This window comes from Rhinoraja longicauda, chromosome 10 (genome assembly GCF_053455715.1).
Source record: "Rhinoraja longicauda isolate Sanriku21f chromosome 10, sRhiLon1.1, whole genome shotgun sequence".
In the NCBI taxonomy this organism is placed as follows: Eukaryota; Metazoa; Chordata; class Chondrichthyes; order Rajiformes; family Arhynchobatidae; genus Rhinoraja; species Rhinoraja longicauda.
The window spans coordinates 42,448,252-42,463,103 of record NC_135962.1 but is presented as its reverse complement, the minus strand read 5'-3'; the positions used below and the strand labels follow the sequence as shown (position 1 = coordinate 42,463,103).

Genomic DNA, 14,852 nt, shown 5'->3' with positions numbered 1-14,852 from the left:
ACAGCGGGAACACAGAGAACACTCTGACAGTTAGCTTGTTAGTTTAGGCAAACTGTCATCTTGGACTTTTTGCAAAATATTAAATAGAATACATTGTTGATTTGTTTTACATTTTTATCAGTGACCCATCTAACTGTTGGAACCAATCACCCTACCCACCACCATCCTAAAAGAAAAGTGCTCTCCTTTCCCCTCTGAATATATTTATAGCTTCAAGCAACCCCACTCTGACATCTCAAATGTCTTCCTTGAGCTTCAGCATCACTGTGCACCATCATTCCCAGAGTTACCAATGCTCCTGCATTATCCAGACATAGGTTAATGTCTCTAGTACCCCTGTAACTGCCCTGGGAGAAAAATATTCTAATTTTCCAGCATATACCTAAAGGCCCATACATTTTACGTTTTCCTCATTGCTAAATATGATGCCTACCATCAGCCTTAGTCACTTTCCATAGAAATATTCTTACGGATGGTAGTGGTTCTGTTACATTCAAATCAGCAAAAGGGAAATAATTGGATTTCCTGGTAAGTTGTAATTGTGGACTTTGTCCACCCTTGGAGAAAGCTACTCTACTGGCTGGAGTCAACTTTGGATGCTTTGTTTCTCAGGGCAACATGAACCATTCCTCTTATTGGAGTTAAGTGACAAGGGTGATGAGAGTTCAGCATTGATTATTTTGTCAGTTAAGTCTGTCTAGGGTTATTATGACTATCCAATTTTATCTACAAATTTCAGCATAAGCATTATCATATTCGGATCAGTCTTTTTAAATAGATAGTCTTTAATACCAGTCATTGGCACATGCAAAAAAGAATTGAGCTAAAACATCAGCAAACTACAAGAAAGGTCTGAAATCTACACGAGCAAGTCCAGATGGTGCATAACTTAGATCTTCCTGTTTGTACAGTCTATCTAGATTGTTTTCTACAGTTATTGTTTGGAAAGGTCATGTTTACACCTCAAGCTTGTGATAGAGGAACCAGCTATCAAAATATAATCCACATTTCCAGTGCTTGGATAAGGGACGAGCCCAATAATTGACATTCATGGATTTTCAGAGTTGTGTGGTCTTCGAATATTTCCATAATTTATCCATTACAAATTGACTCGAAACTTCCTAGTGCTTAGTCTGATGAGTATGAAAGCTGTGGTGATTAGCACCTTGTTAAAGACAGATGTCATGAAAGAGGGGTTGGCTCATACTCCCATTGGGCTGTCCACAGGCAAAGCATGTTTCATTCAATAAAGTATGCTCCCATAAAAGTCCCTTATGATGCCTTACATTATTTTCTACAAATATACAACTAAAATATTAATATCCTCTCAGAGACAATTATTACAAATGTTAATCACAATGCAGGAGGGAAAAACATTTATTTAGTATAGTTATATTATTCCTTATGACGACGTGTAGTTTTGGGCAAATGTCTCAATATCTGACTATATCTATTAAGGTCATGTTTCTGGCACTGAATAGCTGTTAATGGAATCTTGGAGTGGTCCATGGTCACTTCTGCAGTCTCCACACAAAGTGGATGTTCATTTGTGCTTGCCAATTCCATTCTTTCTGTCTGGTTCAGCTATCCAGCTTCCATTCTTTGAATGCTGTACAAGATATATTCCAATGGCACTAGCCTTTTCAATGCTCCCAGTCTTCACTTACTTTCCTTCCAAAGCTTTATTTCCTGTTTTAATCTCAAGTATACAGGAAATAGAATTGGGGAGATGTATGGGCAGGATTCTGGGAGGAACGTAAAGGTGCTGTACAGAATGGAGAGTTGCTTCACGGAAAGCAGCATAATGGAGCAGTGATAAAGTTGTTGCCTTACAGCGCCAGAGACCCAAGTTCATTCCCAGGTCCATGTGCTGTTTGTACATTCTCTCTGTCACAACATGGGTTTTCTCCAGGGGTGCTTCGATTTCCTCCCACATTACAAAGATGTACAGGTTTGTAGGTTAATTGGCTTCTATAAAATTGTTCTTGTGTGTCGGATGGAACTAGCGCACGGGTGATTGTTGTGCGGCTTGGACTCGTATGCCAAAGGGCCAGTTTCCATGCTATATCTCTAAATAAAACTAAACTCAGGAATTTCACGTACAAGGTGAAATAGGAGAGAATGGAATTTTCAGGACTTTGGACAATGGAATCAATTAGGACTTCAAAGAGAATTGTGGAGGTACATGAGGCCCAAGGCAGGGAAACAAAAGAACAAGGAACTGACAGGATTACCATACAAGTGATATGGCAAAGATAGGTTCAATCATTTTTATTTGTGCCAGAACTATAGTATGCTTCTTGCCCACTTGATTTCTACATTTCCAATTGTCAACATCCTTAAAATGACCTGATCAAAAGTGGAAAATGTCACTTTAATGGTATGGGGAATAATCTCAAAGTTGGGGTTGCAGAAGGCTGTTAGGGCAAATGTGGATTTTTTTCTTAAATACAGTGCCTCAAGTTTGCAATTATTTTTGGTTTGCCTATACAGCAATTGTGTAAAGCGTCAATAACTGGACTGCAAAACATACACATCTGCAACACAGAATTTTGGGCAGCACTTTGCTTGGGAAAATCACCAGTGAGTCAGTAACAATTGATTTTTGATCTGGTGTGAGAAATTAAGCTACACTCAAGTGATCCAATGCAATACACGTATACAAATTATCTGATAAAAATCTAAACCAAATAATGCTGTTCAAATTCTTGGTTACAATTTCAGGAAGTTCTATTAGAATATCACCCAGTGAAAAGCAACATCTCAAATTGCAGTGTGAGGGAACAGGTATTTATAGATTTCTACGTTTTCCTTGTGTACTTACAACAAATGCATCAACATATAATAACTATTTTTAATAATGCAAATGTATACCAATATATTCACCTATCATCTTAAAGGTGCATTAATATTTTAGAGAGAAAAAAAAATTAAGGTACCAATAAATTTTATTCAAAATAAATGAAAACTTTCACATTTGCCTGGACACACTTAGATTCAGTTTTACACAATACAAATTTCTTCACTGAGCTTCAAAAATAGGTGTTTGAGAAATACTAATAGTTCTTCAATCTTTAGTTGCCAGTAGTTATATCCTCTTTGTCAAATGGTTCCTACACATCTGTAACCACCTGTATTTAGCCTGCATCTCCTTCTTCCTGTAAGTGGATCTCTGCACACACTCCTTGGAAATAGAAAATGCTAATCTCTTCGAGTTTATCACCTGCTGCCTCCAAACAGCTGTCCAAGTTCAATTTATTTGGCCGCGTGCCAATTTTCCATTCAGCTGTAGTGTGGCTGATAGTCGGCTTTTCACGGAAGTCAGGCAGTTGAAATTCCTGGTAGCAATCCAATGGCTATCTTTGAAATTTCACATCTACCAGACTAACTGGACTTCCAGAAAAGACCATTAAATGCATCTTGTAGAGCACGGTAACATGCAAGGGAAGAGGTGTAGCCGCCAGCAAGATCCTGGGGTGTGGCTGTACGTACATGGTTCAGGTACCTTTAAAACAAAAGTGCACAGAGCTCTTAACAAATGAATTGACATACTTCCCATGACATAGAAAATAAATGCAAAAACACAAAGATAGATGTTGCTCTAATCTAGTGCTGCATACACACTAATTTTTGGACAGCTGATAGCTCGGAAATACAGAACATCCATTATTAATACTGCTCCACTTCAATGGAACATATGGTAGCAAAACCAATTTTAAAACAATTATAACAGAGAGAAGCAGCAACTCACCTCATCATGGAAAAGGTCAGCAGCTGTTTAAAGTTTGCCAATCTATAATTACACTTTGCCATAAGTCCATCACTGAATAGACAAAGCTGCTCTGACCAGGTACACTTGGAGCAATGCCAACATTATAAGGTTGCCTTGACACTGCAGGCATTGTCTATAACATAATAAAATGGGAGCAAATGTAGGCTACTCAACGTCTTGAGCCTGCCCTGCTGTTCAGTATGACCATGATTGATCTGCCATTGGCCTCATCTCTTCCGTGGCAATTCTCCATAGCCCTCAATTTCGTCAACTTTCAAAAAATTATCTACTTCTTCTTTAGATACCCCAAGTGATCATGCAACTCCACCCTCCAGGGTAGAAAATTCTAGACATACATCACCTGCACATATGCAAAGCAAATTTGGTGAATTCATATACGTTGATTTTATCATCATGCACGAATATGGTGAGGTATAGGCACAATAAAAATATGCTATATTCATAACTCCATAATAAGATCAAAAAATGTATTTAGAACAGCAGCCAACAAAATCTTTGGTTTTGGCGAAGAATTCCAACCATTCAAGTATATATCAGGAACGTCCTCAATTGTACCTCGTTGGCAAGCTCCTGAAGACCTTAACAGGACATGAATAAATTGAACACTTAGAAAGCCTTGAGTTAATCAGACTCATGGATCTGAGAATGACAGGTAAAAATAGGTGGTGACATGGGTGTGTATAAACTTCATGGATATTAATTAAAATTTGCATGCAATGCCAAATTCAGAGTAACGCAATCTAAGGAAGTAGATCTTTTCGGGAAAGAAGCTGTATGGATATGATGATCTTAATTACCTCCAGTGTTGTAAACTTATGATTGAGGTTATTGAAGTGGGTAAATGATGCTGTGGAGAACCACTTTGTGTTATACTTTGAGGTAAAAAAAACAATGAAGGGCAATTATACCTGAAACAATATCTTTGGAAAAGCTAAGGTCAATAATTAAAAGGTCTTGAGGAGGAAAATATTTGGGGGATAAATATAGGGATTTATTTCCAGTTAATGGTGAGTCACCACATGAAGCATTTTCAAATGATCTCCAGTCGATTACATACTCAAGATATAAATGGCAGAACTACTGATTAAATAACAAATTTCAAAACCACTACTAATAGGAAAACACTATTTTCTTTCATATTAGCAGCAATCCAAACATTATTAACATAGTAAAATATCCCCCCAAAAAATTATTTAAGTAAAATATCGAAAGAACATTTCTTGAAGAACGCCGAGCAATAGATGAGCGATAAGGAAGCTGACTAGCAGTCTGGACTACATAATATTATGTCACAGTGCCCTCCATAATGTTTGGGCCGAAGACCTTTCATTTATTCATTTGCCTCTGTACTCCACAATTTGAGATTTGTAATAGGAAAAAAATCACATGTGGTTAAAGTGCACATTGTCAGATTTTAATAAAGGCCATTTTTATACATTTTGGTTTCACCATGTACAAATTACAGCAGTGTTTATACATAGTCCTCCCCATTTCAGGGCACCATAATGTTTGGGACACAGCAATGTAATGTAAATGAAAGTAATCATGTTTAGTATTTTGTTGCATTATCCTTTGCATGCAATGACTGCTTGAAGTCTGTGATTCATGGACATCACCAGTTGCTGGTGTCTCTGGTGATGCTCTGCCAGGCCCGTATTGCAGCCATCTTTAGCTGATGCTTGTTTTGGGGGCTAGCCCCCTTCACTTTTCTCTTCAGCAAATAAATTATCAATTGGGTTCAGATCGGGTGATTGATTTGGCCACTTTTTAGCTTTGAAAAACTCCTTTGTTGCTATAGCAGTATGTTTGGGATCATTGTCTTGCTGTAGAATGACCCGCCAGCCAATGAGTTTTGAGGCATTTGTTTGAACTTGAGGAGATAGGATGTGTGCACACACTTCAGAATTCATTATGCTACTACCATCAGCAGTTGTATCATCAATGAAGATAAGTGAGCCAGTACCTTCAGCAGCCATACGTGCCCAGGCCATGTTTCACAGATGAGGTGGTATGCTTTCGATCTTGGGCAGTTCCTTCTCTCCTCCATACATTGTCTTGCCATCATTCTGATAGAAGTTAATCTTTGTCTCATCTGTCCACAAGACCTTTTTCCAGAACTGTGGTGGCTCTTTTAAGTACTTCTTGGCAAACTGTAACCTGGCCATCCTATTTTTGCAGCTAACCAGTGTTTGCATCTTGCAGTGCAGCCTCTGTATTTCTGTTCATGAAGTCTTCTGCAGACAGAGGTCATTGACAAATCCACACCCGACTCCTGAAAAGTGTTTCTGATCAGTCGGACAGGTGTTTGGGGATTTTTCTTTATTATAGAATTCTTCTGTCATCAGCTGTGGAGGTCTTCCCTGGCCTGCCAGTCCCTTTGTGATTAGTAAGTTCACCAGTACTCTCTTTCTTCTTAATGATGTTCCAAACAGTTGATTTTGGTAAGCCTAAGGTTTGGCTGATGTCTAACAGTTTTATTCTTGTTTCTCAATCTCATAATGGCTTCTTTGACTTTCATTGGAAGAGTGGAAGTTTTGTTGCCTTCCATCACAGTGAGGGGGTGTTTGGAGTCACTGTGATGGATGTTTGTGTTGGGGTCGTGTGTCCTGTGTTCTTTTCTTTTTTGCTATGTTTTGTGACTGCTGAAATTTCGTTCGGTATTTATACCGAATGACAATAAAGTTCTGTTATACTGTTATGTTATATTGGCACAACTTTGGTCCTCCTGTTGAGAAACAGCAATAAAAATTTCCAAAAGCGATGGAAAGACTGGAGGAAAGACTCGGTGCTGAGAGCTCTCTTATAGCTGCATTAAGGAGGCAATTAAACACGCCTGAGCAATTACAAACGCCTATGAAGTCATGTGTCCCAAACATTATGGTGCCCTGAAATGGGGGGACTATGTATAAACACTGCTGTAATTTCTACATGGTGAAACCGCAATGTATAAAAATGGCCTTTATTAAAATCTGACAATGTGCACTTTAACCACGTGATTTTTTCAATGACAAATCTCAAATTGTGGAGTACAGAGGCAAATAAATAAATGATGGGTCTTTGTCCCAAACATAATGGAGGTCATTGCATGTTGTAAATTCAGTTTAAAAGAGTTAACATGCAGTTAAAATATATCAATAAATATTGAAAACCTAAGCAATGACATGCGAGTTGGTCACGGGAAACTGGAGGAGCTGTGAGAGCTATTTTGAATGAAGGCGGGACTGTTCAAGTGCTTACTTTTAAATATGTTAGCTTTCATACCAATGAAATGTTAGATTTAGCTCTAACCAATAAACACATTGCAACAGAATGGTTTCTATTCAGTGAGCCCGGCAGGGGGTTTAAGTGAACCAAGAAAAGGCAAAAGCAGTGGTTTAGGTGAGATGTGATTGATAACGCAGCAGGCCAATTCTCTACATGTGCACTTGAGGGAGAGATCAGAAGAATGTTTTTGTATCCTTCACTCTATCCAATGCAGAGGCATACCAGGTTAAAGTTCAAACTTATTTAGCAAAGGAGGCTATTATCTTTAGCTCAGCGAGAGCTGCCTTTTAAGTGGATTTTCAATAGAAGAAACAGCATAAGAAACAGCAGAATCTGAAATCTTGGGTAAAAAATAAACTTCTGCCGGTACTCAGCGGGTCAGTCACCTGCATTTGTGGAGGGAATGGACAGATGACGTTTTGGATTGGGAACCATCTTCAGACTAATAGAGTGAGGGACAAAAAGCTGGAAAAGAAAGGTGGGGATGGGGTAAAGCCAGACAAGTGATAAATAGATATGGTTGAGGGGGGTGATTGGCAGATGGGCAGAGTAAATGACAAGGACGTGATGAAAAAGAAACAAAAGGAGAGAAAAGTGGTGTGACATACAAAGGTGGTGGGAGGGATATGGGTGGAATGGGGCAGAGGGTTTGGTAAAGAGGGAGGCAAAAGGAAAATATGAGACTCAAGTATGGAAGATGAGTGAACAGAGGATGGGAAAGGAGTAGGGAGACTAGGGTGGTGGCAATGGAAAAGGGGGAGTGGTGGGAACTGAGAGCGATTACTTGAGTGGTGAGAGCGATTACTTGAAATTGGGCTATTCAAAACATGCATCGCAGGTAGTCAAGGAGATTTTCAGTACATCGGTCAGTGTATTGAGTATAGAAGTTGGAATATTATGTAATAGTTGTACAAATCATTGGTAAAGCCACATTTGGAGTAGTGCGCTCAGTTTATGCCACCCTACTATTGGTCAGCAAGGAAATTTTGGGCTGAGGGGTCCATTTCTGTACAGAATGTCTGTAAGCTACCAAATTGGAATGTGCTGTTCTTCCAGTTTGCGAATGGCCTCACTCTGGCAACGGAAAGATTAGTTTGTGAATGAGAAGGGATATAAAATAATTAGCAAATGGGAGGTCCAGCAGGCCTTAGCCTTATACACAGTGTACGTTTTTAGCAAATTGGTCCCATTCTCTATGCTTGCTTTTACCACAAAGGACTGTTGGGCTCCCTGGATGGAAGTGAGAGAGGAGGTAAAGGAACAGGAGTTACATCTCCTGGAGCTGCAAGGGAAAGTGCCTACACAAAGGATGGTGGTGCGGGAGGGCTGTAAGTCCGTCACCTCCAACGGGATCCCACTGTTGGCCACATCTTCCCATCTGCTCCCCTTTCTGCTTTCCGCAGAGACCGTTCCCTCTGTAACTCCCTGGTCCACTCATCCCTTCCTACCCAAACCACCCCTTCCCCAGGCACTTTCCCCAGCAACCGCAGGAGATGCAACACCTGTCCCTTTACCTCCCCCCTCGACTCCATTCAAGGACCCAAACAGTCTTTCTAGGTGAGGCAGAGGTTCACCTGCACCTCCTCCAAGCTCATCTATTGTATCCGCTGTTCCAGATGTCAACTTCTCTACATCGGTGAGACCAAACGCAGGCTTGGCGACCATTTCGCTCAACACCTTCGCTCAGTCCGCCTTAACCAACCTGATCTCCCGGTGGCTGAGGACTTTAACTCCCCCTCCCATTCTCAGTCTGACCTTTCTGTCATGGGCCTCCTCCAGTGTCATAGTGAGGCCCACCGAAAATTGGAGGAACAGCACCTCATATTTCGCTTGGGCAGCTTACAGCCCAGTGGTATGAACATTGACTTCTCTAACTTTAGATAGCTCCTGTGTCCTTCTCTTCCCCTCCCCCTTCCCAGTTCTCCCACTGTCTCCACCTATATCCTTTCTTTGTCCCGCCCCCCTGACATCATTCTGAAGGGTTTCGACCCGAAACGTCACCCATTCCTTCTCTCCAGAGATGCTGCCTGACCCACTGAGTTACTCCAGCATTTTGTGATACCTTCGATTTGTACCAGCATCTGCAGTTATTTTCCTACACAAATGATGGTGGTGGTGGAACAAGGCGAGGCAGGTACTTGAGGCAGTTACTATCATAATGTTTAAGAAACATTTAGACAGGTACGTGGATAGGGTAGGTTTAGAGGGATATGGGCCAAAAGCAGGCAGATGGGACTAGTGTAGACTGGGCAAGTTGGTCAGCATGGGAAATTTGGGCCTGTTTTCACACGGTTTGACTATGACAACTTTTATATATTCTATACTCTATAAATACTTAGTTTTGATCCAACAAGGGTCAGAATTCTTGAATGCATGTTACAATACTTTGATACATGTTTAATTTTGCCCTTTAATGAAAACAGATGTCATGTTGAGTCCTTCAGGGGGTTTTCAGGATAAAATATATCTTCCTACACGGACTTTTATTACAAAGGTGCACATGATCACAGGAAGTACCGTTTGCCAACAAATAACAGGAAGCACCACTTGCCAACAATGCTTCCCAAAGCCAGAACCTCCTGTCTATGCTCTTTGGACTAAATATCAAAATCAAACAGTTTTTGTCCATTCCTTAACTATCTGACCTGACCATAAGAATTTGCAACCAGTTGCAACCGTGTATATTTACTCATACCTTTAGATTTTCCTCATGATTTTAAATATTTTTTTCATGAATAGTTATAGTTCTTCCAAATGTAAATCCTATGATATTTAGATCATTAGGCCTAGAAAGGACGGGATTCCACACTTCCTCCTCCTCAAAGGAAGATAAAGGAGGGACGGAAGAGAGGGAATCAGAGAATATAGAAATGTTTTTAGCAACTATTTTAGTATATCTGTCATCACTGATTTTGGTGGCTCAGATAATTTGGAAGCAGCATTTTTGAGCTTGTAGGTATCATTCTATCTTTTGACAGTCGGTTTGCAGGCTCCAATTCAAAAATGTCAAATTGATTCCCCACCTGCTACACATCTTTCATGTCTGTATGAGTAATTTCATTTTATATTTTTTCCAATGCTGTCACTTTTTCAAAAATATTGTTTTGTTAAAAAGAGGATTTCATATTTACTTAATTGTTTATGACTGCAAGTTTCAACACCAATATACTGCAGGAATGATCAAATATTAAATATGCTGTAATTTATATTTTCATCAATTATGAAGGGCAACAAGAACGTAGATGATAGCATCACCGTCAATACAGAGAAAAAATTCAAACAGAAGGGAAATCTAGCTATAATATTAAACATAGCAATCCTCCTAGTTCTTCTAAACCACTTCAAGCTAATAAATTGATTTTGGTTTCATTATTGCTTTTTTGACAAGCGTGCAAATTGAAGTACAGAAAGGTCCCATAATCAGCAAAGGTTTAAATGACCCAGCTAATTTGTGCTGATTAGCAAGTAAAATACATTGAATGGGCAATATTATCAACAGCAACAGGCTTCATGCAGTTAGTTAATAGTGTAATTAGATTTCAAGGTTCAGATGACTGCTTAATGCACTTTTGATTTAAATCATTTGAATACCATTAAATATATTTCTAAACTTAAATTTTGTTACAATGCCCAAGGCAACATAATTTGACCAAGTTAAAGATTTGTTCAACATAGAATACAATTTTGATTTTCCTAAAATCAGATAATTACCATATCAACACTTCTACTCAACTTAATGAACCAGCGCTGGTAGGCTCAGCATGGAGGCAGCAAGTTACACTTTTACAAACGATAGACATTAGCTTTGCCTGTTGATATTCCAGGCCAGACTAAACAGAAGTGGTATCACAATAGTATGGATTCAAGCACCAAAGAGACCTCAGCACATTGAACTCCACTGGACGGTTTCACCTTTCCCCCCACCCGCTACCCCTTATTTTCAGTCCGAAGAAGGGTCCTAACACAAAACGTCATCCATCCTTTTTCTCCAGAGACGCTGCCTGACCTGCTGAGTTACTCCAGCACTTTGTGTCTATCTTTAACCCAATCTGATGTTCTCATGCAAAATTGTGGGAATGCTATGCAATTGTAGATGTGTAGGAAGGAACTGCAGATGCTGGTTTAAACCGATGATAGACACAAAAAGCTGGAGTAACTCAGCAGGACAGGCAGCATCTCTGGGGAGAAGGAATGGGTGATGTTTTGGGTCAAGACCGTACTTTAGATGCCGTTTTTGGTTGAAAGATTCAACCAAAGAACAAGCTGCCCTTTAGAAACATAGAAACATAGAAAATAGGTGCAGGAGTAGGCCATTCGGCCCTTCGAGCCTGCACCGCCATTCAATATGATCATGGCTGATCATCCAACTCAGTATCCCGTACCTGCCTTCTCTCCATACCCCCTGATCCCTTTAGCCACAAGGGCCACATCTAACTCCCTCTTAAATATAGCCAATGAACTGGCCTCAACTACCTTCTGTGGCAGAGAATTCCACAGATTCACCACTCTGTGTGAAAAAATACTTTCTCATCTCGGTCCTAAAAGACTTCCCCCTTATCCTTAAACTGTGGCCCCTGTGACCCCTTGTTCATTAGATGAAGTTCTTGCAATGTTATGATAGAAATATAGCCTTATTCGGTAAAGAACAAAGATCATTACTGTTTAAATAAAACGACCTCTCACATTTGCCGACATTATAATAATGACATAATTTCAAAAGTCATAACACTACTGACGGTATTTCGGAAGTATTTTGATGTAAATCCCTTAGGGCGTCTGATGACCACAAAACGTGCTATATTCAGTGTTAAATGTCTCCTACGTATACTTAGGCGTACAGGACACTTTGTCCTCAGTTGAGAAAACCTTATGGGAGAAGGGACTGTGGCTCAACGGTTGCTGCCTTACTGCTCAAGCGAACAGAGTTCCATTTTGATCTTTGTGCTAGTTGTGTGGAGTTCACATATCGGTTTTCGTCGGCTAGTTTCCTCCCGCTTCTAACATGACACTTGTTCACTAAGGCTGCTGGGCAGGCACAATGACATGAAACACCACACAGGCCTAGTGATATTGCTAGAGTAAAATTGTACCATGTACATAAACCCACAAACAGAATGGGTCCTCAATATTGAAGTAGGTCTTAACTACCTACCTAGTCAAGAGTATTTAATTTTCATATGCACCAACAATGGACCATGAAATTCTTTGTTGCATCTTAACATGCTCGTAAACACAATGTACACAGATTTTTTTTTTTTAAATCATAAATTAATAAACCATAATACTGGAGCAAAAATTAGTTTTTAATGCAACAGTTTTTGTCCATTCTTTAACTAATTGACCTAACCATATGAATTTGCAAACAGTAGCAGCAGTGAATGTTTATTCATACTTTTAGCTGTTCCTCATGAGGTTTTAAAATATTTTTTCATGAATATTTATAGTTCTTCCAAATGTAAATCCTATGACAAAGATCTTTAGGCCTAGAGGAGAATGGATTCCACACTTCCTCCTCCTCTCATAATACTGGTGCAAAAACTGTAGTTTTTAGTGCAACCAAAGACGATCAATAGAAGTTCATAGTTGCTGAGGCTCGTGTTGTGTAGTGTTCAAGAGCCCAGTGGTTGTTGAGAAGAAGCTTTTCTTAAAACCTGGCGGTCACATTTTACAGACCCAAGCACCTTCCTCCTGACAGTCGGAGCAAAGTGAGAGCATGTGGGTAAATGTGAGAGCATGAAAATGGTGTGGGTCTTTGCTGATATTGGCTGCCTTTTTGAGCCAGCTCCTCCTATGGTGGGGAGGTCAGTATCTGTGATGGTCTACTCTCTGTAAACTCCATCATTCTTGGATATCTGAGTTTCAAATCAGGTTGTGACCTAGCCACTCAGCATGATCTCTTCTGTACACCTGTAGAAGTTCAGGAGAGTATTCATCGACATATCAAATCTCCTCAATATTCTAAGGAAGTAGAGACATTGATGAGCTTCCTATGTGATTACATCAAAATGCTGGGCCCAGGACAGATCTTCAGAGATATGCACGCCCAGGAAATTGAAACTGTTGACTCTCTCCATCGCCGTCCCATCGATGAAGACAGGTTCCTGAATCCTTGACTTTCCCCTTCTGAACTCAATAATCAGCTCCTTGGTCTTGCTGACGTGGTTGCACCAGTCAATCCAATGTTTAATCTCCCTATTATATTCCGACTCATCATTGCTCATTATTTGTCCAACAACAGTAGTACCTACAGCAACCACTGGCAAGAGTACAAAACTATCCAGGCTGAAAACATGCAGAATTCATTCCATCACCCAACACCCACAATTCCCCCCCCCCCCCAAACAAGTGAACTCCAACTTTTCTTGAATAAAACGCTAACAGAAACACTTGTCGTTTATTAAAGCCCCCTGAACCATTGTAACCAGTAATCACTCTAGCTCCATCAGTCAGGCTGGGGAAAAAAATCTCCAAATCAATAAATTATTTGAACTGTTTTTAAGTCATTTTTCACCTTATATTTTACTTTTTTTGGTGGCTCTTAATTCAGTGTATGTACAGATTCGTGTTACCAGCATAGCTAAGGGTATGCATTTCAAAACGCTTATTTATTTCAGTATTGAATTACATACAATTATTTTCTCTCTTTGTTGTTGCACAGTACATTGAATATGGTATAAAATTGTAGTTTTCAAATATCAAGGCATAATGGATTAGAACAAATTTCAAAACAAAAAACAATATTTCATAAAATGATTCCCAATCCCACCTCACAAATCTTTATTTGTCTCAATGTCAGTATGTCTGAAGCTCAACAAAAGGAATTATTACTTATTGTAACATGAATACAAGGTGTTTAAGATTGTTTTAGTTGAGGCTTACTGATTCATATACATGCTATATGAATCAGAGCACCATTTGAAGTACAGGTATTCTTTGTAGTGCCATTGAAAAGCTTTCAGACTTTGTTAAATTACTGCCATAAGAACACCTAGCTTATTGTTTCAACAATGAAGTGATCCAGAGTTCAGCAAATTGTGAAAATACTTGATATATACTTTAAGTTATATTTTATGGTCACACCACTATTTAAACAAATGTTGCTCAACATGCAAGAATGTGTCAAAAATGTAATTAGGTTGAAGGCTATTATCAGTGAATTTTAAAGACTATTTTGCCTCCCTATATGGGCATAATAATGCTTGCCCATAGTTCTAACAGCTGTCAACCCTTCAACCACACTCTGTAGAAAATTGCAAGCTGTACAAATATTCCCTTAGCAGCCACATGATCATCCATGAAAAGAAAAAAACTGAATTAACTAACTAAAATAACCCCTGCACTCTGTTATGAGAGCAATTGTATGACCATTTTTCTGCTGCTTTGAAAACTTCACGTCTTGTTTGAATTATAAAATGCACATCTCAGTATACGCAGGAGTTCATTAGATATATTCAATGAGCCCACCTGGCCTACTAAAACGTGGCTTATCTGTTGTATTCTTATTTAGATACATGAAATTGAATAGATCACACGGGCACAGTTTTTTTCTATTTGTGAAGTAAAAATACAAGGAAAAGGAAAAATATATATTGGCGGGAGAGAAGTTAATTAGGTGATGCAGTACAAATGTGAAATATTTGACAATTTGTTGAGGTACAAAATAAAATTAACGTAGAAATGACTGGATACAAATGGATGATTAGAAAATAAACTTAACTGCTGTAATATATATATATATATTGTTAGTTTGTATATATATTTGTTATTCTCAAAATACAGCCAAAACGGTACACAA

General features: G+C 39.2%; 1 protein-coding gene across 1 annotated transcript in view; it reads right to left on the bottom strand.

Annotated features, from left to right (window-relative positions):
- Positions 1-2,810: 2,810 nt before the first annotated feature.
- The window catches only part of mnat1 (MNAT1 component of CDK activating kinase), a 92,207-nt gene continuing 80,165 nt past the window's right edge, over positions 2,811-14,852 (bottom strand). Inside the window, exon 8 of the mRNA XM_078406762.1 lies at positions 2,811-3,505. Within this exon, the coding sequence (XP_078262888.1) occupies positions 3,385-3,505 (121 nt within the window). The 3' untranslated portion in view covers positions 2,811-3,384. The remainder of the gene's footprint in view (positions 3,506-14,852) is intronic.